General features: G+C 39.3%; 1 protein-coding gene across 8 annotated transcripts in view; it reads right to left on the bottom strand.

Annotated features, from left to right (window-relative positions):
• The window catches only part of NKTR (natural killer cell triggering receptor), a 39,263-nt gene extending 14,997 nt beyond the window's left edge, over positions 1-24,266 (bottom strand). For 2 of the 8 annotated variants that reach the window (XM_029965998.1, XM_029966000.1), the window contains exons 1-9: positions 24,200-24,266; positions 16,037-16,111; positions 13,988-14,095; positions 13,240-13,284; positions 11,451-11,538; positions 3,396-3,425; positions 2,383-2,528; positions 1,189-1,411; positions 87-239 (exon numbers count right to left, since the gene is read on the bottom strand). In XM_029965998.1, the coding sequence (XP_029821858.1) occupies positions 87-239; positions 1,189-1,411; positions 2,383-2,528; positions 3,396-3,425; positions 11,451-11,538; positions 13,240-13,284; positions 13,988-14,095; positions 16,037-16,111; positions 24,200-24,257 (926 nt within the window). In that variant the 5' untranslated portion in view covers positions 24,258-24,266. Of the gene's footprint in view, positions 1-86; positions 240-1,188; positions 1,412-2,382; positions 2,529-3,395; positions 5,837-11,450; positions 11,539-12,896; positions 12,925-13,239; positions 13,285-13,987; positions 14,096-16,036; positions 16,112-24,199 lie in introns of those variants that run through there. The other 6 variants (XM_029965999.1, XM_029966001.1, XM_029966002.1 and 3 more) reach the window with 5 other exon arrangements.
• Positions 24,267-24,272: the final 6 nt, after the last annotated feature.

Below are 24,272 nucleotides of genomic sequence, written 5' to 3'. Positions count from 1 at the left end.
CTGAGGAACAGGGATGTTAACAGGAATATTTCATATTTCATGCACAGTTTTCAGCAAGGCAGAATAAAAAGCTCAGAGTTCCTTACGGTTCAGGCTCTACATTGACAACAGGCACATCTCTTCTGAGCAAAAATCTATTTTCAGGCACTGGGGGGATTTCTTCAGGACGTACCACGGGCTTGTCCCTCTTTGTGCTCACGTCCACTCTGTCTGGGACATCACTCTTGTCAGAAAGGCTGCTACAGGGAAAAGCACAGTCAGCTGCCAGCTGGGAAAACACCTCTTTCCCAAGAGAATTCCAAGATAAGCCCACCTGATGCAGCAAACCTAAAGATGGTTTAACAACCCAACTGTGTTTAACAGCCCATTTCAGGCTAAAGGAATGATGCCCCTTTATTACTGGGGAGAAGGTTCAGTCCCTGCTTTGCAGCAAATAATTTTGCTTTTAATTTATAACTTCCCATGAAATATTTTTGAATATCATCAAATATATATCAAAATCCTATTAATTTGCCTGAAGTCTCACTTGAACAGCTGTACTGAGCCCCAAATACTGTCACAAGTTGAGATCTCCTCATTTCCATGTTGCTGTAGCTTCTGCCTACAAAGATCTTGAATTCTTTCCTGGAAAGTTCTACTCAACCAGCTCAGCTTTAGGGTTTTTTTGCTTGTTTGGTTGATTAGTTTATAGTTTGTTTATAAAATCAAGCATCAAAATGCAAACTTAAATAAAAGCATTTTCATATTCACTGCAAGTGAATTCCAAGCCAAGCCCACCCCAAACCTAAAGATGGTTTAACAACCCATTTCAGGCTAAAGGAAGGATGCTCCTTTATTACTGGGGAGAAGGTTCAGTCCTTGCTTTGCAGCAAATGATTTTGCTTTTAATTTACAACTTGCCATGAAACATTTTTGAATATAATCAAATATATATCAAAATCCTATTATTTGCCTGAAGTCTCCCTTTAACACAGCTGTACTTTTAATTTACAACTTACCTTGAAATATTTTCGAATATCATCAAATATATATCAAAATCCTATTAATTTGCCTGAAGTCTCACTTGAACTTATAAAATCAAGCATCAAAATGCAAACTTAAATAAAAGCATTTTCATATTCACTGCTTGAAACCACAGGAGAACTTCTCATATTTCTCCCAAATTCTTAAGTTTAAGGGACTAGTCACCGTCTTTGGTTTGAGCTTCGCTTGCACCTTGGATCCTCTTTCCTCCTCTCCTCCTTCCTTCGTTTTCTGGACTGTTTGGTTTTAGTTCTTCTCTTCCTCTTTCTCCTTCTGCTCCTTTCATTTTCAGCTTCACTTTCAGATGAGGATTCTGAAGAGCTGGATGCACTGGAGGAGGACTCGGAGCCTTCGGAGTCAGAACAGACTTTCTTCTTCTTCTCCAAAGCTTAAAAGATATTTTAAATTTACACTGTGTATATGGATTTACACAGCATAAACCAGACCATTTTATATATATAAATATATATATATAAATGTTGATTCAGAGGAGCTTTGTGACCTTTTTCACAATGAGTTACATTAAAGAATCACTATGAAAATACATCTAATTGTGTCCAGCCTAAATCCATATTGGGACACACAAATAATTTCCAGCAAAGACAGAGTACACAGATAAGCAAAGATCATTTGTAGTAAAAAAAGAAAAAAAAAATAGTTTCTTTAAAAACAATGCACAGGTTGCAAAACAAAGTTTAAGAACAAATTAGTTGCAGCCTTAGTTGCTGTATATTTTTTATTTCTAAAACTCTGTCATTCTCTCCTTTCTGCATCCTCACACCTTTACACAATCCATCCTCTTGATTTTCTCTAAAGGACATAAATAACAACATTACACTCAAGGAAAGTCAAAAATTAAGTAGAAAATGCAAACTTGTAACACTCCACTGTTTCACAGCAACTGTCCAAACATATATTTAAGGGAATTTATATTCCATGAATACTTATAAAAAGGCAGAGTATGTTCACTCCATATACTGCTTATATTAATGTTACATGATCTTAAAATAAACCTTTGCAAAGTGCACAAAATCCAACTTCAAGAGAAGCATGTTTGTGCCTCCCTCTTTCAAATTCAGAAAAATAACTCTTAATTGTGAGTTTGCCACATGAATCTCCAACATGAATTACAGAGAGCAGGAAGCAGGAGCACATTTTGCAAGGGACAAATCTTAGGTCAGAAAACCTTTTTTCCCTTCACTGTGCCTTCCTCACCCACACCAAGACTGAAGTCTTGGAGGCTCGTAAGAATTGATTGAGATTAGAGATTTACCACAGTGATTTTTAGATGTTGGAATAGTTTTTATCTTCCCTGAGAGCAATGGGAAGATCCCTTAAGTTTGGGAATTCTGTGCTCACCATCCTTGGCTGATCTGGTCACGAGCACCCCGCAGTCGATGACCCGAACGTCTGCGTAGGGTCGACTTGCAGTGTCAGTTTTGAGGTTTTCTATCTGTTCTATGACTTCAAAACCAGAAATAACCAGTCCAAAGACAACATGGACGCTGCAGAAAGAAAACATTTAAGGTACAACCCATTTAGAAATGGCTCGTCGTTATTTTTCCAGTGGATTTCAGGGTTAAATGATTATTTTTCAACTGATTTCAGTACAAAAAAAAATTGGTGTGAAATAGAAACATTCAGCTCTTAATGTATTAAAAATAAGATTTTATTTTAAGTTACTTTAATTTAAATGCTAAGATTACATGCAGCATAAACCAGAGATCCACTCTGCTCCAATCTGAGGGAAATACTTGATGTCAGTCTACTCACAGGGCGAACAGACCATAATCCCCCATCCACCCTTCCATTTTAGCAATTTTGGGCAACAGACATCAAGAGTCCATATATAAACATGACAAAAGGGCAGTTTTCTCCAGAGAAGAACAATTTATAGGTCTCTCCAAGCTCAGAATACAAATTCCCCACTGGCATTGCAGGGACAGTTATAATTCAGGAATCCTCAGTTTTGTTCTACGGCACCACAATTTCTCTTTCCTTCTTTTACTTGCCCCATAAATTTTGGGGATGAAAACACGCCTCAAAAAAGGGATTCAAAGGACTATTCAAAGATATTAAACTTGACAATTCAACTCATTGATTTATGGGTTGAGGGCAGCAACAAGTTTTTAAAGACATAATGTTAGGATTTAAGGCAATCCAAGTTTTTGTCCAGCTTTAGGAAATAAGCTGCAACTTGAAATTTTGATGGAATTCAAACTTTTGTTTCCCAGCTTGTTCTATTGTATAATCTTTCCCAGAATTAAGAATTTGTTTGCCCATTGTTGTCTACTTTCAATGTAACATGTGAAGGCTTAAACCCTTCAAACTTTAGCCACCACTGGAGAAAAGAAACTGGAAAGGATTCTTACCCATCGAGATGAGGAGCAGGTTTTGTTGTTCTGTTTGACAAACAGCAAGATGGGAAGATGGTAAAATAAAATAAAATCAGGGATTCAGATGAAGTGAAAGAGGAGAATGACACAGGGGAAAAAAAAAAAAGAGGTGAAGGTAAGACAAAAAAATAGTGAAAAAATCCAGTTACATACATGGAATTCAACGAATTAAAATTATTAAAACTACAGATTGTACAAACAGGCTTTTTTAAGCTTTTACATGAAATCTGTTTGAGGTTTAACTAACTGTGCATACTTGAAAGTTGTACCAAGTATCCTTTTATGCATGCAGTAAACAATTTTCAAAGATGTATCTTTAAATACTCATTTAATATAACTCTACAATTTGTAATCACAGAGAAGATACAATTTGGCAACAAATAACGGGTAACTAGTGGAATTGAAATGGTTCTGAGGTTATTATTAACTTCTTAGATGACAAAGTCACTTTAAAGTCATGTATTTTAAAAAAGAAGAGCTATGATATGTGAGAGATTCTCTGCTTCACCTCCCTCCCCCACTTCCTTCTCCCTCTCCATGTACCTGCTCGGCCTCAGGAACACAAAGCAACAGTTCTGCCTTAAATCAGCCAACACTTCAGCTCCTGAACTCCCAAAAACCCACAGCAGGACATTATGTGCCACCCTACAGTTAAATCCAGACTTCCTCCCTATTTTCCAGATCCTCCATTCAGCCTGAATGGGAAATGCAACTGCATTTTGTACCAATCTGTTTGATTCTACGACCTGGGGTCTCTGTCCTATTTCAAACCCAAAATAAAGTTACTTTTCCAAGTGAGCCTGAGCTCCTGCTGCACAGGGAACCCTCCTATCCAGACAAACATCAGAACCTGCTCAAATACTGGGGGAGAAATAAAGTAGTCCAGATCATTTGCAGTTGAAGTTACTTTAATATATGAAAACATCTTTCCTCTCTCTCCTCCCAAGTATTATTTTGCTTTTCAAACCTTCCTCCAATGAGCTCCCCTCTCTCCAAATAAAAAAATCAATCACAGATGCTTTTTCTAAATTTACAGTGGCACAGATTGGGCAGGATGAAGTCAGTTTTTCAGTGCTCTAATAAAATACTGCTTCTTAACCACGTATCTTCCCTGGAGTTTTGAGCTATTAGGTCACAAAACACTGCAGTGCTGGAACACATCCCAAAAGATGGAACTGTGGATCAGGAGTGTTTACACTCCTGATTTGTTTTTAAGCTCCAAATGCCAAGACCTTCCACTTCTGTAATGCTAAATAAAACAGAAAACTTCTTTGGTTTAACACAGGGGAATAAATGCTATTAAGACACTATTAAATTTCTCAATAGTTAGGGGGTGTTCTTTGGTGTTCCCTTGCTAATAAGGGGTATTCCTACAAGGAGAAAAATCCTTGCAGCTTTGGAATTTCTTTAAGCAATAGTTAACTGTGTTAACAACCTGCTGTTAAGTAAACACTTTAAGTGGGTTTAATTATAAAGCTGATTTAAAGGAGTGAAAAAAAGAAGTGGGTTCCTTCCATGAAACCAATGGTATGGAAGATTTAGTGTTTGGAATTAGCTGGGAAAGGCAGCAGGTTCAAACAGAGGGGCTGTGGAGGCTGTAGCAGAATTTGAGACCAATTAAGTAAGGAACTTACTTTAGACTAGGCCTTACTGAGCAAAGAAAGGGACAGTTGGTGCTTAAAACCCATGCAGAGGTTTCTCCCATTAAACTGGCAATTTGAGAGAGAAAATGGACATGGCTTCTCTCTCCTTTCATGGAGTGAAAGCACAAGGAAAAGCGTTATCCCAAGGGAAAACCTTTTAGATGCATGACAAGGAGTTGGGAGACTGAACAACTTCCCACAGGAAGCAGATCCCCAAATCCTTGCTGTGCTTTTGAATGTTTTCTCACCTCAGTGTTGGGGCTGGAACAGGACATTTATTCTGTGAATGTGCCCTTTAAAAGAGCATTTTAAAAAGTTATCTGCATCAACCCTTGAACCTTCAAACTTCCTCAGGAGCAAAACCCACCCCCTGCCTTTGCACTACGGAAACCTGAAGTCATGGTGAGTTCCTCCCCCAAAATGATATTTATTAGAACATTTCTATACAGAATTTCTATAATTGAAAACATTCAACATTTGCTTTATAACAGATACAATTATCCAAGTTATGTACAGTAGGATCAATACCTTTCTTCACTCAGGTTTAAATGGGTCTAAGATACCGCTGAGGAGAAAATCATCTTTTTTTTTGATAAAAGCATTTTATCACCCACCCCACCACCCCCCCCGAGAACTTCAGGCCTAACAAAGGGTTCAATGCACATAACAATATGATCAGAAAAACAAGAAAAGATAAAAACAGAAAGAAAAGGAAAGGACACAGCCTTAGAGGAATGAGACATTACCTTTGGAGCGCACGATGTAACACTGTTTCTGTAAATTTTACACAAAAATGGCAGAAATAAATTGTAATACATTTTCAGACAAAACTGTGTCTATGTTTTATCAAATACAAGGTTAAAATTCATATTAATCAAGTTGTATGCAGAACAAGGATGCCTAAAAGAGGGCTCTAAATTTTCTTGAGAATACAAGGTATTTTGAAAACTAAAAGTTCTCCTTAAAAAGCAAAAAGAAAACTACAGACAAACCCTGCTTGTCACACTATTGCAAAACCAGTCAGGAAAGAGAATCCTCCCACTCCCCTCTAAGTCTCAACCCAGCAATGCCCAACTTGAGGTAGGTGAATATTCCATTTCTGTGGGTTTATTCCCACCTTTGCAGTTTCCCAGGGGTCCAAATGCTCCACTGAACCCCCTCCTAAGGAGGAATTTCACAGGCACAGCAGAGCTTAAGTGTTTGGCTTCCCAAATCAAAGGTGTAAAGTCTGCAAGGGGACAACTTCAGACATTTCAGACTTGGCTGACAGCTCCCTTGCTCTATGAAGCTTTTCTAGAACTAAGAAAAATAAGTGTTTCCTTTTTCATTGATTGCTCCTGTCCAGAGTTCCACAACAACAGACCCACTGCAGAGGGGGAAAAAAGCCAAAACACCTGCACCAGTTAATACTGAGCTTTAGGGTCTGGTCTAATTCTGAGCAGCAGCAATGGTTTAAAAATGCATTATCAGTTGAGTTTAGCCACATCCTCCTCCCCCTCCCCAAAAAATATTAATTATGCCTCTACTTATTCGAGCACTGGAATGATCTTTTTGTTACTTATTTTGTTACTTATTGCACATAAAAGCATCCTGGGAATGTTTTTACATCAACTTTTCCTCAAGTCAATGGGACCTGCTGGTGTGATAAGTGCACATGAACCACTATTGCTCAAAGATAATGCAACATCAGCCCCTCTCATTTGACATTTTTGGGGTTTTACATGAATAAACTGTTCAATAGTTAGCTCAAAAGGTATTTCATTCACAGTAAAAAAGAAAAAAAAAAAAGAAATTATTAACTGTTGATTAGAAAAATACCTGTTTTGGGACACCAAAAAGACATGAACTGCTTTTAACGAGCTGGTAATATTCAGAAATAATTTGTAAAATCAAAACAAAAGAGTCCTCACAACTTATTTTATCCTTCATTTAGCAGATCAAAGTGGTTAGTTTGTTTGAATTTAGCAACTAGGCATGGCACCACGCATTTAAACATTTTTAAAACAAAAAAATAGCTATTTAGTTCTGAGCAAGCAAGCAGAGCTTGAGAGACACATTAAAGCCAACAACACCCTTAACATGGAAAAAAAAAATAAAAACCTGGCAGTAATAGGAAATCAGGCTCAAGTTTTAAATAGCTTTTGAACACAGAGGCAAGAATTTGGGCTGATAAGGAACACAGTCCAGACTCCTCTCAAAGCTGCAATAGGGATGTATTCTTCAGCAAGCTACAGAGCTAAATACCTAGGCAATAAATTAATTATTACACACAACTTCCCAGGGAAAATAAAACAAAGAGGTTGGTTATTTTGTTTTGCTTCCTGTTGTTTCTTTATTGTTCATTCTGCACAGGCACTTCTCATTTTCTACTAAGTGTAGCTTGTCAGCTTTTGGATGACCATGGAAGCAGAGTTAAGCCCAGGTGAGCACTTGGAGGATCAAGAGTGTCATTAATTTTTTTTTTTAAGAACTTAAGACACTCATTTTCACAAGAGTTGCACTTATTTTAGTGGTGACTTTCCTTCCTGGTAGGTTGGGAATTGTCAAATGCACAATGGAGCTGCTCCAGAGAGACAAGAGATCAGATCAGCTCGAGTGAGAAGCAGAGGATGTGGCTCCAGAGGAACATTCCCCACAGGAAAACAGCCTGGAATATCCAAGACCAGACCAAGTATCCCCCCCTGGACTCTAAATCAGGGGCCTAAAGACATCAGTTGTATCTGTGCAGTGCTCTGGATGTGCTCCCCCAATAATTACTATTAATATTATGTTATCAGCAGCAATTCAAAGCAGGTATTGGAGATCTAGAACAAGAAAGATGATTCTAGAGGGGTTCCTGCCAACCTCTGCCCCATCCTAGGGATTCCATACCTGAATATCCACGTGGAAACAGGACAGGTCAAGATTAACACACCCAGATGGTGTTTAGAACACCTGCAAAATACCCAAGGGTTCTAAAGGAAGTTATTCCCAGAAAAGAATCAGAGAGTGCTGCTCTCTGAACATATAAACAGCTGATTTATAGCCTGGTGCCTTACAACTGTCTTCAACACAAGCCTGGAATAAACTGCTACAACAGATCCCCTTGGGAAAAGGGAACTGAAATTCCTGTATTTCACCTGAATGGTCTCTCTCACAACGTGTTCCTTCAGAGCAGGAAATGTTTCTCAGGAACATGTGAACAGACTTGGCCTATTTCAAATATATCTGCATGAAACACATGATCCTTCCTCAGCCAAACATCCTCCTTTCCACCCAACTCCTGCTCTTATTCCAGTCAGGAAAAAAAGTGGGGGAAACCAGTGCCCCAGCACTAAACACAGCACCTCTGACATTGCACAGACACACTTCTGACTCCTCATTCTACCCCTGCACCTTGCCAGTTTGCACCAGTGCTTTAATTTAAGGTCATTCCTTTCACCCTGCCCTCCCTGGAGCTTCCCAGCAACACTTCCACTGCCTCTTCCATGCCCAGCTCTCTATTGTTGCTTAGAAATTCTTCAGGTTCAGTCATGTCAGAGAAATTCCTGCCAGTCAAAGAAAGCTGAGGATATTTTAGGATGAGTCAGATGCCTGTTTACATTAAGATGAGTCTGGAGCTTCTATTTCGGGTAAAACTGACCACTTTAAATCAACTTTTAATGATTTTTAGGCATTGCAGAGTCCTGTTGTGACTGGTTTGTCAGTGCAACCTGCCAAAGAGATTTGCTGCCTGATTAATTCCTGTAAGGCCTCGTTATTCCAAGTGACACTTTTCACTGGTAAGCAGGGAAAGCATTCCTGATGAATAAGGAAAACTGTTTTAGTCAGGATTCTTGCCATTATTTCAGCCCTACTTGGACAGATATATAAAAGAAAATCACTTCTTTGCACTCCTTCTCTGTTACATTAGATGTGCACAGTAAACAAGAGTTCTCAGTCCTTGTATTTATGAAAATAAATGCAAAAATCTAAAGAAGTTCAGAAGGGGATGAGCTACTTCCCTTCCTACAGATTTAATCAATAAAATTAAACATTCAAACATTAAAAAAAAATCTAGGGACTGCCTTTCACACACTTTTCAGGTTATACATTTGAAGAACAAAATTTTTCTAATGGTAAACTACAGAGAAACTGAGCATTACTTGGAGTATAAAAAGCACATTTTAATTTCAGCTTGAAGCAAATCACTAAAGGAAGCGAATATTTTACTAAAGCAAAGCTGTATGGATGCACAGTACAATCCCTGAGGGCATCAGACAAATGCTACCAAGCAAGAGTAACTGCTTTAATAAACTGCATTTTAAAGTTCAGGCAGAAACTACCCAGAGAAAACCTGCAGCAGTTGTTTCCCACTTGGAATCCTGACTCACTTCCCTGACTCCAGGGCACTGGAGTGTCATTTAAGACATCCCAGGATATCCAGGAAGTCTGCTTGGGGCAGGAAGGCAATCAGAACATCCACATCCATCCCTCCCAGCAGTTGAAAGCTGGTAGGACACCCCAAGAGCCTAAAACCAGCTCTGGATTCCTACAGGCAGCTGAGGGGAACCCACCTTCCACAGAGATAACTGTGTTTAAATCTCTTTCTCTGAATTCCCAAACTAACACTCTCTCTTCACGCTGATTTCAGGAAAAATCAGATTTATTTTTTTTTTAAGAAGTCTGTATCTTTCAAAATACTTCTCTATTTGGGGAAAGTGCTCTTAAATTCGGTTTATTGTCCTGTCCAAGTTATAATTTAGCATCCAACACAACCTGTGTGGGGAGAGACAGAGGTGTTCAAACCTAATCAAACCAGCTGAGTCTACTAAAGCCTAAGGGGAAAAAGATGACTTTGGAATTAAATGCAGGAGAGAAAAGAAACTTTAGAGCCCTCAAATGACAGCTGCTTGACTCATGTGACATCATTAGGTTTTCATGTATTGTTCAGATAAGCTTAAAAATGGAAAATCATGGCAAGGGAACCCAAAGGAAGTCACCACGTAGTAAATAGTGAAGCAATGCCTTCAGAGAGCTTATTTATATAATACATATATTTATATTCAGGGTATTGTTTATACAGACTGTTTTCCATATTAATGAGCACACAGATGTATTCAGATTTATATGTAAGGAAGCACAGCATCTACAATTTCCTTTGAAGGTAACAGAAACCAAGTTTTGAAGCAACTTTATCATTATGGAATGCCTGAATTGTGAAAGACTCTCTCTTAAGGTTCCTTGTGCATTTTCCATTTTTGGGACATTTTTTTTTTAGGAAGAGGCCTAAAAATGTCTCTTATCTGAACTCCATCAGATCATACTGAAGATCTTTTTCAGGCAAAGAAAAATAAAAAGAAAGATTCTCGAGGACAATTTACTCCTTTCCTGCAGACAGGGAAGCGCCATTCATTCCTCTCCCCCAAGAAAGATGGCAAAGAGGAAAAAAAAAAAAAAAGAGTTTTTCTAGTGAAGTAACTACTCTAAACTTTGCTTTTGAAAACCCCAGGGTTGTTTCACAAAGTACTTCTCAGCACAAGACTGAAGTTATAAAGTTGCTCTTTCCAAATACAAAGTGTTAAACATTAACATGAGGCAGTTTCTAAGAGGGAGGAATAATCACAGGAAAATTAGCAAGCTTAAAAATACTGATAATGAACCTAAAATACAGCTGCTTTAACCAGAAAACCCTCAATTATCAGACCTGAGTATTTACTGAAAGTAGTCATGTGTTTTCTACAATTTGAGCAGAATGTGGCTACTAGAATGGAAAGGTTTTTTTTAAGCAGTGAAGAAAAAATCTGATTATCAGCACATAATTTTACATAGTGTTGGTACTAGAGTATTGGTATAAGCACAAGTAAACACAATTATGCAGGCATATATTAAAAAAGCATGTCAGAAACAAAACACAAAAATTAATAATAAGAATAATGATAAGCAAACAAAAAACCCCAATAAATAAAAGCCTAACTCATTCTCCTCCTGAAAAAAACCAAACAAACAAAAGAACCAAACAAACAAAACTAAAACAATCCCCCCAAAGTAAATCATAAATCATCACATTTTAAGGAGCACATGCAAAACCATGTATAAATCACCTTTAGATCTCACTCCCCTTTGCATACAACCATAATTTGCAGATAATCTGATACAATTTGGGGCGCAGAGAAAAGCAAAGAATTTATTTTCTGGACGCCGAGAACTGAACGAAATCAGCCCTATTTTGAGGGTAAATTAAAAAAAAAAAAAAAGCAATGAACAAGGAACATCCAAGCTTCTAACCCTAGTGCATTTTACCCCTGCATCCCAGCTAAAACTCAGGTGGATGAACACGGATATAGAGAATTTTAGCAATACCATCTTTCTCATGAACGGCGCTTCTCTGGGTAAGAAAAGCTCGACTGTGGGATCAACATCTACTCACATGAAAAATTGGGAACCATTGGTATGTTTCCCTCGGTTTGCCATTGACAAAAGGAACGCTCTGTCATGTTTGAGAATAAAGTTTTCATCTGTTTGAAGAAAAAATATGTTTGTCAGATTTTTTTTTTCCCCTGACAAGGCAGGCGGGTTTTTGTTTTGTTTTTTTTATTTAGTAACTTAAGGATGCTACGAGGAGAAATTCTGCTGCTGCTGGAGAAACGTGAACAGGGTGGGGGGAAAAAACAAGTTTAAATAAGTCTCTTGAAAGTTAAAGTTGAGACAAAGCAGAAAAGTTTCAGATATAGTGCAAACATTTCTAATGAAAATAATTCAAGTCGTTATTAGTGCCTTCGATTAACATTAGATTCTCACAGATTTGGATTTTAATCCAGTCTTATTTGGATAAGAACAAAGTTGGCAGAATTACTAACATTCTAAAACAAGACTTAACATACATGATATTGTTATTTATATTCCAGGTGGAAAGACCAGGAGAAAAAGCAATTTATTTATTTCCCTGGCATGGCACTTAAAGATGCCAGCTATCCTTTCAAAACTGGAAGGTTCAAAACATACAAGGGAAAAAAACCCCACCTAAATATCTGAATCTAAGTATAAAACCAATTGAGACTAAACTAAACATGCATTTTATATTCCAGTGAATTAAAGAGGAGCTCTGGTTGCACAGCATAATAATATAAAACCTTCTGAAGGTCATTTTCAGAAGTAAAAATAGTAATTTGAGTGTACAAAGCTGCAGCTTTTTAGATTATATATCAAAACTCAATCCTGCATATTCAGCACTCACCATGTTGAGAAACAAACCTTGAGTAACTTCTTAATTTATGGATCTATTAAAGACTTCCCTTGACTAAAGATTTTAATACTCCAACATCAAACTAGGTCTCTTTTTTAAGAGAAACTTCCATGCACAACCAGGCAGAGCTACTTGCAACACATACAGAACAAATACATCCAGTGTCTTAATATTTGAACACCACAGTAGCCACCTGTTTTTTCAGAAACAATTGTCTGTCTTTTAAACAAATACTTCATAAACTCACCATTTTCCTTCCTACAGATTTTTAAAAGAGGTAAATTTAATTTATTTACAAATCCTTTGCAAAGAAAATAACTCGTGTAGCTTGTAAACAACACTTTAGAAATGAACACTAAGCATACAAACCTTGAGTAGGGGAAGGGGAGGAAAAGGGACATTAAAAAAAAAAAAAAAAGAAGAAATAACTGTTTAGAGCTGGAAATTATGGCAGGATTCTCTCTCAGAATAAGTCATTAACCCTCAGAAAGGTTAGACACAGAACTCTTCATTTCTCCAAGCAACACAGATATCCATCTACAAAGGGATGTATCAGTTGTCTATATATTTACTAGGGAGGGTACAAGGGAACAGAGTTTGAATTTGTGTTACTGAGCTTTTGTCTCTTACCTTTTCATTTTGCAAAAGACCACATTCTCTATAAACAAAAGAATATGTTGACAGTTTTAGGCAGGAAGATAGGAGTTTATTCATGAATAAAGTTGCCTAACCTCCATGCTGAAAGTCATGTTTAACCAATAATGTTAGCCTTAATTAATTGTCAGTTAAAGTTAAATATTAACAAAAAAAAATTATCTGAAAGTCATGCATATAAAAAAGAATTCTCATGCAACATTAGTTTCATGCAAAAGGTGATCTATGAGTAGACCTGTTTTCATTAAGTAGTTTGGGAATCAAGACTTGTTTATCTCAGAACTGAATAAAGAATCTGCAAAGACATATTTCCTCTTACCTTTGAAATAGCCACCATAAATAGATTCACCTCCTTTTCCATTACCTACACATCAGAAAGCATCAGTTAAAACTTTTATTTCATTTCTACAAAAGCTGTACATAACATTCCACCAGTGTTTTACAAGGCACTGCTACTTTACTCAACACAGGAATATTCCTCCTCCACAACCATTTGATCAGGTACAAGATTTCAGGACACAGCAAAAAAGAAAGATTTTTGGTAAGGAGAGGGATTTCTGGGAAGGACAACAGGATAAAACATCCTGTTGTACATAGACTGCAGGGAAGGAAACAAAGAAACTCCTGGAAAATCTTCCTTCAGATACTTTTAAACACTTAAGAGTTTGCTCACTACTTAATTGTTAAACTTATTCCAACAGTTTTGTTCCTGTATCAGTGTTGCCTCTGCTGCAGACACAAGAGTGTAAAAGCACTTTCAGTTTGGATTTGAATGGTTTTAATAAATGATAAAACCCTCCAGCAAGGATTTAACACATCAGTTGATGTGTCAAATGGCACAGTAACCAGTGGCACAATAAACCAATCTTACATCATCTGAAATATCTTCGAATTTCAGAAGTTACCAAATGGGTGATCTGGGCTACACTTCACAGTTAAGGAAATATTTTTATGGCATTGCAATACTTTTCATGGCATTTTCTGAGGTTCTACACATTATAACCACATCAGTTACAACGTTTCTGTTCCCTTTAAAAAACTCCCCAGTTTTCCAAGTGCTGTTTTACCTTCGCTGAAGTCCCCCCCCTGAATCATGAAGTTTTTAACCACACGATGGAATGTGGTGCCTTTGTAGCAAAGCTTCTTTCCCGTTGTTTTGCCAATTCCTTTTTCACCTGCAGAGGAGGTTAAACAGAAAGAATCTACAGATTGTCACTGGACAAATTATTCCATGGTTTTTACCTTCCCAGTGCCCATGGATATGGGAGCCATCAAATAGCAAAGCTATGAAAGATAACACAGCCCTACCTGTTGCCTTTTCACCATCCATAAATAGCAGAAAGGGACTCTCAGGTGAAAATTAAGTTGTTCCTTAAAAAAATGTCCTCCCTTTCCAAGGAAGAGCATGTTAATCCACCCAAGATAATTTATAAGGAAACAAGAGTTCAGGATAATGATGGGGTAACTGTTTTCTGTGGTTGTAGCTGCACTCAGCTGCAGCTCACAGAGTCCTCTTCAGAGCACTTCCACATCTGGATGTGCCAGATGATTCCCAGGAGAGAAATGTGAGCTCAGAACAGGCTTCAGCTCGGTTTCAATGTGATCCACACTTGGAAAAGTGGGATTGAGCTGCTCCAAGCATGTGTCACATCTTCACCAGTCCATGCACAGTGTCAGGCCACCCCTCAATGCCAGCTGGAGGTCAGGGGTGCTGGTGGTTTGTGAGGCAGGTGATCCCAGAACCTCAAGTTGCATTAACATTTCCTCCCAAATCCAGAAGGAAAACCACACTGGGCATGTGGATGGGGAGGTGTAGTAGGTTCATGAGGGATTTATACTGCTCCACTCAGGGAATGCCAAGAGACACTTTAGCTCTTGGGAAGAGGGGAGCTGGCAGAACATGGCAATTAAGAATATATACATTATGCCCTGTGCAACAGCTGAAATCCCATATAAACCACATGTACAGGAGTTATTTTGTAAGGAGACAGGATAAATAAACCAATATTCACTTTCATACCACCACTGGTTATGAAAGAGGCATTTGACAGGCAGTCAGAGGACATGTAACCAGCACATGCCCTCAGAAATGCAGGTACACTCCTTACCCAGAGACGACCCCACCCTTTACAATCTATTATTCCTCCACCCCAAATTAACTGACAGCTCAAACATCCCAAGTTTGCCCTTCCAAACAGCCCATCCCTGCCAGGATGAGGGCAAAGAGCAGTTTGTGGCACAAAAGCCATTCAGGGCACTGCTGTTTATGGGACTTACAGAAGTCTTCCCTCAAATACAAGTTCTTTTCCTCACCCACCATCCAGGCCTCCTCCTACCCCAGTTTTATTTTCCACAGGAGTCAAGCAAGCAAAGCTATTTATTACAGGCATGGACACACCCCCTTTCACCCCAAAACATGCCCCTCTTTGCTACAGCATTGGGAACCCCACCTCAATCAATCCCAAGGAATCTGTGCCCCCAGTTTTGGCCATGTTCCAGCACGTCCCTCAGGCTGTGGATAATCCCCTTGGAGAATGGGATCCTGCATGGCACTTGACCATGGAATCGAGCTAGGACACTGAGATGTGAGCTTTTAGACCACGGTTAGAAGTTTTAATCTCATTTTTTACCCTCCTTGACAGCATTGCCACAACTTTCCCAGGCAGGGAAAACACAGAGCAGTTTCTTCCACCGGTTGGAGCTGCAGCACCTCCCCGAGCTCAGACACTTTTCCACAACAGCCAGCACAAAGCTCACGGGTTGGGCTTTTCTTTTCTGAATTTTTTTGCCCTAAATGTGTTTGATTTTTGCTTGAAAGAGACAAAATCTCTGAGCTCCATCTACTTGTAACTCCTCCTGCCTAAGCAGCTCTTTCCATGTGCTGCAAATCACTTGGAAGTGGGATGTGGAGGAGGAGTCACCCAGGGATTGCAAGGGATAACCCCTGGGCAGGTGAGCTTTGCCAGCCTGACATACATTGAATTAGGTGCTGAGTGATCTCCATTATACAGCTATTTAGCTCCTCAGACAAGCCCGTGGCTGTGTTTTATACTTGTATAAACAAATAATAATTGCAAGTCACCATAAAAATTTGAAATATAAGCAAAGTTATTTACCTGAGCACAAGCAAAGGAAGTTTTTGCAAGTCTTCGGACAAATGTCTGAGAAGAGCTGAAACATAATTCGACCAACTAGAAAACAGTAATAAAAAAAATAAAATTAAGAGGTTTATAACTCTTTGGAATAATAGGGGAAAGTCTCCATATAAATAAAATCAGCATTTGTGAAAGTATCATTTTCTGAGAAAAAGCTGCTTCATTAAGCAGAATAAGAAAGCATCTTAAATATGCAAATATTAAAATAAGCTGCAAGGAGGAACAATAACAACTGTAAAAAATTAAGTAATATCATTACAGTTAATTTATTAACAATTCTAATGACCCCATTTTGATTTGAACCTGGAAAGCCAAACCGACTTACTAAAATAGTTTATCATGTCAGATCTGTTTTGAGAAAGATTTGCCATAAACACAAGCCCTCAGAGAGCTGGAGGAATTCCCTCCCCAATTACCATGTTTATACAAATGGATTAATAATCACATCTCCACAGTTTTCCCTGGGATCATGACCTAAAAAGTCCAATTTAGTTTCATACCATGTTAAGGATTACAGATGCATTGGTGCTTTTGGCCTAAAATCCTTTAGTTTAAAAACAAAACAAAACAAAACAATAAAACAACAACCAGATAAACCAAATAGGAAAGATGAAAGGCAGGCAGGACTAATTGCCAGATACTATTAACTAAATATTACTTTCTCCTTTTGTTATCTACCTTCTAAAACTACATTAAATCATTTTTCAGCCGTATTTTAATAAAGAAAAGTATTTTAAAACTGATTCATATTTTCTATTCCATTTTCCAAGATACTGAGATGCAGAGTACCAAAAAAAAAAACAAAACCAAACCCAAACCATTCCCAAATATATGAAATCTTTAGAAAATACATAATTAGCACAGAAAAAGTTGTATCTACAGGTTGTGAAATAAAACCATAGAAGCCACACTGTTGGCCAGCATTACAAGACCAGTAACAATCTATCAATGAGCACTACACTCTAGTGGTGCACACTGGTAAGACTTCAAGGATCATTTTAAAAAGTAACTGCTCCAGGAATAACTTCTCTTTTCTTCCCTTTAAAGAAAAAAAAAAAAAACAAACCTGAAGTTGAAATGTATTTCATTTAATGCCAAAAAAAAAAATTAAGAGGCTCCCAAGAAACTGCATTAAGGCTTTGTCCAAATATATACAATTATAACAAGGTGAATTGTTGGCTCAAAAAGGAAGGAATGAAATAACACCACCTGAAGTTTGTACTCTTAGGTAAAAATTCCAGCTGCCTTCAGCTGTTGAAATGTCTGTGTCTCATTAAGTGCAGTAAGAATGTTCTCTAAGCATTCATCATTACAGCAGGAAAATCTAAAGGAAATGGGCAGGGAGAGTGTCCAAAGAATGAAGAAATAGGGAATATTCATGGATCTCACATCGAACAGCAGCTCTGTAACTACCATTATGAAAAGGGAGTTATTTGGAGGTAAAGAAACCATTATAAGCTGTGAGGATTGAAGATCCATACAAAGAACACAATGGAGGAGACACTTCAGCAGAAAAGTTACCCATTTCCATTAGAGCCCAGGAATCCAGGAGAACAGAAGTCCCATTCCCATTCTTCTGTTGGAAAAATGCTGAACTGAAGCAAGTGCTTTAGAAAGCCATGGACACATTTCATAGAATCATGGAATAGAATCTCAGACTGGTTTGGGTTGGAAGGGAACTTAAAGATCATCTTGTTCCACCCCCTGGTAAGGGCAGGGAAACCTTTCACTCTTCCAGGCTGCTCCAACCTGGCCTTGGACACTTCCAGGGATCCAGGGGCAGCCACAGCTTCTCTGGGCAACCTGTGCCAGGGCCTCCCCACCCTCATAGCCAAGAATTTCTTTCCAATATCCCATCTAAACCTGCCCTCCTTCAGCTTAAAGCCATTCCCCTGTGTCCTGTCCCTCCATCCCTTCTCCCAATCCCTCTCCAGCTCTCTTGGAACCCCTTTGGACACTGCAAGGGGCTCTCAAGTCTCCCTGGAGCCTTCTCTTCTCCAGGTGAACACTCCCAGCTCTCCCAGCCTGCCCCAGAGGAGAAGATCCCTCCTGCATTCACTGTGTGAAATAACACATGATGTTTTCCAGGGAAGAAGTTGCCACTATCCCCATTCTCCTCAGAGAAGAGAAATACAGCCCAGCTGCTGATTCCAAGGTTCCAGTTGCTGATTCCAAGGTGCCAGCTGTCAAATCACTGGGAGGTGACAGTGCCTGCAGGCTCCAGAAGGGACTTTTAGCCTTAGGCATAAATTGTAGGATTCTGGTTGCAAGTCCTACTTATAATTCCATCATATTTAGCACTTTAAGCAGCAGACACCACTTCTTTTTTTCTGGTGGAAGAACATTACCTTAAGTTCTTGAAGATGACAGCAGAAGATGGAAAAGGGCACTTTCACAACTAAGGCATCAAGACTTGAACATGTCTTTCCCTAAAGCTTTGTCAGTAACAAGGTGCTTGTAGAATCATGGAATGATTTGGGCTGGAAGGGACCTTAAAGATCATCCCCTTCCATGGGCAGGGACACCTTCCATCAGACCAAGCTGCTCAGAGCCCCATCCAGCCCAGCCTTCTCACAACTTTCAACTCCTACAAACTGTAGCACACATTTCCAACACCCAGAGGTTACAGATCCAGACTAAAAGAAGACTTTCTCCTCCATAAAACCTGACGTACTGCTTACCCAGTTCTATCCAACAGCACAAAACTGCTGCTGCCTCCTCATCCAACAGAAACCCCCCCGCTGTGTATCCATCTGCTGGGTTACTGGCTGTGTTTTACTCCAGCTCCATGAATACCATTATCACTGGAAGGTTATATGTTCCCCTGACAAACAGGCAATTAAATGTGTCAGGAAAGATCAAACACATTTTCACACCTTGGGCAAAGATGTAGGAAATGACAGCCGTTAATAAAAAGATTAATGAAAATATGCACGATTAGAACCTATAAAAAAAAAAGTCTCATTTTAAACTCGAGGTGAGGTACATGCAGATATAACAGAGATTAAGAAACAACAAAAAAAAGCATTTGAGATGCCACTTATTTCCTCAGATTTAGACACTTCTTCTCCAAAATGATCCCTCACTACTGAGAGAAAATTTCCAATGCTTTCTTCAGCCTCATTTCCCTGATGCCATGGTTTAAGTTAACAGATCAGGGAAGGAGCTCTGTGACTAACCATAATATTTGAACAGGAAATGAAAACAAACAAACAAAAAAACTGCTAAAAAGAGACAGTCAAGCAGGCAAAGGCTGCTCCCAAACCTACCCAGAGCCCTCGGTTGGCTTGAGCCACGAAATGAGCCTGCACAGAGATCTCACTTGCTGGGATTACACGTACCTATTATTTGTAAAACAACACTTCAATGAAGTATTATTTTTTGGCAGGCTTTTATTTTTTAAAGCTTTTTAATAGAAATTAGAGTGATGAAAGAGGTACATTAATAATAATTATAATTGCAGCACTTGCTGTTTGTGAAGTCTGAGATTTTTGAAGCTGGATTTCATAAAGTGCTATCTGAGGCTAATGAGCTGCACCAATTAGAGAAACTTTGTTTTATTTTGTTTTTGAACTCCCAAACAAATTTTTCTGCTGAGGAAGAACAAGTATTGATTCAAATTAAGTGGTAAAAATTCAGGGTAGGAATATCCATGTTATGTTAAAATAAGGGCAAAGTTTACTAAAATAATCATTGATTTCAAATGTTTACTGTTTCAAATGTTAATCCTCCAATTAAGCTGCTTAACTTTTCCAGAAGAACTTTGGGAGCCAAACACAAATTGATTTTTAAGTTATTTTCCATATCATGTGAACTGTTTTGCTTTATTATATTTAGACCACACCAGTATCAATTTATGATACACACTCTCAAAATAAAGCTAGTTATTCAAAATTATACCTATTGGGTTTGATCTTTTTCTCAGAGTAAAACCAAGGAAAAGGCACTTTTCCCAGGATATGAGCAGGGATATCCTGCTGAAGGAGAAAGGAGGGATTACAACCATGAAGACAGTGATGCACAGACTGAGGCCAGGAAGGCTGCCAAGGGCCCAAAGGCTCAGACAGATTTGCATTCAAGTTTAAGTAACAGCTCACTAAAAGCACTGCATTTGAATTTTATTAGTTTATTTATTTATCCCTAAAATTTGTGAACACTAAAGGCACATAAATCTAAAGACATTGCTTTAAAGTAGAAGTGTGGCTACAGTGTAAGAAAATAAAGGCTTACTGGGGAAAAGAACAGATTTTATTTAAAAGATGACTTGAAGGAATGGATGTCCCAGTTCCCCCGAGCAGAGGATCTGCAGTCCTGACCCATTGACACTTTGCTAACACTTCCCTGCCCCTTTGCAAGGAAAACAAACTTCTTTGCCCAGCTCCCTCAAACACTGCCTGGAGCTCCCTCCATTCCACTCTTCCCTGGTCTCCACAAAACCAAACATATTCCAGTACTGCACACAAAAAAATTCACAGAGATGTGGAAGTGAGAGGCTGCACTTCTCCTTCTCCTGGCACAAGAGGATGCTCACTTTGCCTTCCATTTACTCATCCAACTTGTTCCAGGCCTCAAGGTGAGTTTTCAGGTATTTTATCCTGCACTGACAACAATCCTACAGGATGACTGGAACACAATTTTTATTAAACTAGTTCCCTGCAATCTTATATCTTGTCTCCCTTGACAAGGGCTCCCCACACAGGATCCTCCTTGGTTCCTTCTCTACCAGACACAACTGAATTGCAAATCAGCTCAGGGACAGTCCAAGTGCTGATCTATTTTCTGCCAAAATACAACTTTTTCCCTTCAAAGGACTCAAAAGTTAATGTGAAGGCAGTTGAGAACAGTTTCTGTCTTTGGGAAAGGCAATAAAACCCCCTCAGGCATCCCTGGGTTACTACTGGAGGCACAGGACTACAGTGAATTTTACAGCAGGGTTTGTCTCACATAAATTTATAGCAGCTGAAATCCCAAAATACACCAAACTTCAGGCAAGAGGGACAAGAAAGAGAAAAGTAAGGAAAGAACAGACTGACTGATAAGGGAAGGGACATACCAGGAAAGGAGGAAACTGAGGTGGAAGAGTGAGCAAAGGGTCAAACAACAACAAAAGACAGGAGAAAAAAAGAAATGAAAAAAATTCTTCTGTGAATAAAAATGAAACAAAGCAATAATTAGTAAATATAACATACTTTATGAGGGACAAAGTCAGTCAGGAGTGGGGTGAGGAGGAGAGATGTGGGAAAAAGTTCTTGGATGGCCACATGAAATGCTAGAGCAGCATCTGTGACATCCTAGTGGGACATCTGTTCCAATTATCACGGTACCTGCAAGACTGGAGCTTCACACAGACTTTGCCTCACAGAGTAAAGACAGAATTATTTAAATAGGCATCTGCTGCCATCCCCAAATTCTTGGAATGCTGTAAGCACTTTAATCCTATGTGCACGCTGCAAGCAGCCAAATCCATTGGTGAGGGGCCCAAAAGAAGGGAGAGGTGCTGCCTGTGCCAGGATCAAAATAAATGTTTACTCCTGATTTATTCCCCGTTTGCTGTTTAAAAATTACAAGCCACAACGTGCATTCAGAAAAAAAAAAAATGCTTAACAGGCAACTTCCTAAAAGCAGCCTAAATTTAGACTCAAAAAACACTAAGCCCACAAAGTTTGCCCCACTGTAAGAGGCACACACAAGCTGGCACCAAGTTTTATTCCAAGATTCTGTAGCTAAAATTAAAACATGGACACAAAAGCTGTAAAAAAAAAAAAAAAGCTTCTGAAAGCACAAGCAAAGTGACATTATTCATGGCTGCATTTTCTAAGGGATCTAATTAGAGTGAAATTAACCTTACTTTTAATTGCTACAGGTATTCTGACAAACGCTGGGAAAGCAAAGCCTGGGAGGGGGGAAATGTTTTTGGACTCCAAGGAACCTCCAGTGTTAAAAAGGACACAGGTTTGTGTTCTGCAGGCAAAGAGGTGCCTCCAGTGCTGCAAGAGGCACATTCTCTTGTCTCTGCATTTTGTGGAGATGTTAGTTCAGCTTTTCAGTGCAGACAGGGTGGGGGCAATGCCCTATTTCTTTGCTAACAACAAACAGCAGGGCTGTTCTCCTCCCCAGATCTGTCTCCCAACATCTAACGAAGATGAAGGAGGAGATGGGCTCGTTTATTGAAGTCAAAGCAGCAAAATGTTCATCTGGAAATCTGCTGGCAGTTTAGAAGTTAAATTTAATACCTCAGTAGTGTCAGCAGGAGAGCACAGCTCTCAGAGTTAGTGCTTGGTGTCATCTGGAAGCACTGATTTACCACTCGATTCAGCTTTTGAAGGTCATCTCACAGCTAAGGGAGCAACGTTTAAGCTTTTTAAATATATCCTTAACTCCCGAGGCACAGTTGCACAGTGAATTAATAAACAGGCACCAGAACAAAGCAGAATGACAAGATCGTGCACAAGTCCCACCACCAACATCTTACAAATTGCCACATTTCCCTGCAAAAACACCAGTCATTAGTCAGGTGCAATAAACCCAGCAGGGCCCCGAGTTTGAGACGCAGCTGGGAGATTCCTGTTACTTTGAAGAGAAAATAAATGCAGACAGCCACAAAAAGTGAGCCAGAGCCTTGGGTCTGCTCCAGGTAACCCAAGCTCTGCACCACCAGGAACACAGACGCTGCAATTCCTCCCTGACACCGCTATCAGTCATCAATCCCAAACAGATTTGGGGGGGAAAGCAAGGTAATCCACTTTCACTCGCGATGCACAGCCGGGGGGCTGAGGAGGGGACGAGGCAACAAAAGCGATTATGAAATGGGAGCAGCAACCTGAGCATAAAGAGCAGAGGAAACAGTGCAGGGAGAGATCCCTCACATGGAGAGTCAGAACAAAAAACACCAAAAACCTAAAAAGATTAAAAACAAATGAGATGAAGAACGAATTGTCCTGGTTATAAATCAATGCCATTAAACTACCATCCCTAACTGGAAACCTGCACAATCTCAACATTTTTAGTCGTCTCATCCCATAGTAAATCCGAATTTAAAGCAACAGAACATGTCAAAACTCCACTTACATCAACACTTTTCAATAAAACTACTCAGAAAACACACTGTTAATCAAAATAACTCAGACAGGGTCTACAATAGCAACAGATTTATAGATATGCCCTATCAGGTCTCTGAAGTCAGAACAGAATCAATCTCTCTTTTGAAATTGTGGCGAAAACAAAAAGCTAAATGGGTTTCAGTTACATCTGAATGCAGCCGAAATTTGGAGTCTCAGAGATACAGCCTCTTAATTCAAAGGCTTTCAGAGAAACATTAAAGCAGAAAATGAAAGTGAAAGCATAAATGAAGCCACCCCGTACATTCATTTTCTCTGAGAGACAAGTAGTAGTAACATAAAGCACCGAGTTGTGTGTGAGACAACTGACACGCACCGATAAATACACATTCATAGAAGGATGGGTAAGAAAATCTGTACAACCATTTTCACAGAGAGGGGAAATCACCAGAGGGAACCAAGCAGCTATTCCGGGATTAAAACTCACAGTCTACCACTCATGGGAATTACACTTCCCATAGGGAAAATACGAGTTAAGAGATGGATTTATTTTAATTATTTTTTTTTTTTAAACAGCCCACTTGGTGAGATAACCTATGACTGAATGGTCAGTTCTTCTTTTACATTCAAAAGACTCATTTCGAGCGGGAGGAGGAAAGATTTAGTCCTGATGACCTCCTGAGGTCCCTTCCCAATTTTAATTACTGTATGATTAAAAATACTTATAGGAGTAAATCTCCAGCCTCCTCACGGCTTGCCCCAATTTTCCACAGTTTATAGAGCTGGTATAACAAAGGTATAATAGAAAAGGTGTAACACGTCACCAGACAGCTTTTTACCTTCAGAAACAGAGTTTACGAGCCTCTCCAAACCTTTAAATTCAGGTGTGCAAATAAAAACCGAACCCAGGAGAGAACCAGGAGCGTCCAGCACCGCAGAAAACACCAGAAGTTATTAAAAAGTAACTCAGAAATAACACGTCCGTCGCCAAACTCGCTGCTAGCGGCTCGGGCCCATCACCAAGGGGCGAGAACGCGGTGAAAAAGCCCCCAGAGCGCCGCCTCACCTGGCTCCCTGTTGATCTCGATCTCGAAGAAGCACTGGGGCCGGTCCTGCACCCCCATGGCCGCCCCTCGGCC

Source organism: Manacus vitellinus, unplaced genomic scaffold (assembly GCF_001715985.3).
Source record: "Manacus vitellinus isolate BGI_N305 unplaced genomic scaffold, ASM171598v3 scaffold_12_pilon, whole genome shotgun sequence".
NCBI lineage: Eukaryota > Metazoa > Chordata > Aves > Passeriformes > Pipridae > Manacus > Manacus vitellinus.
This window is presented reverse-complemented; position numbering and strand designations above follow the sequence as displayed.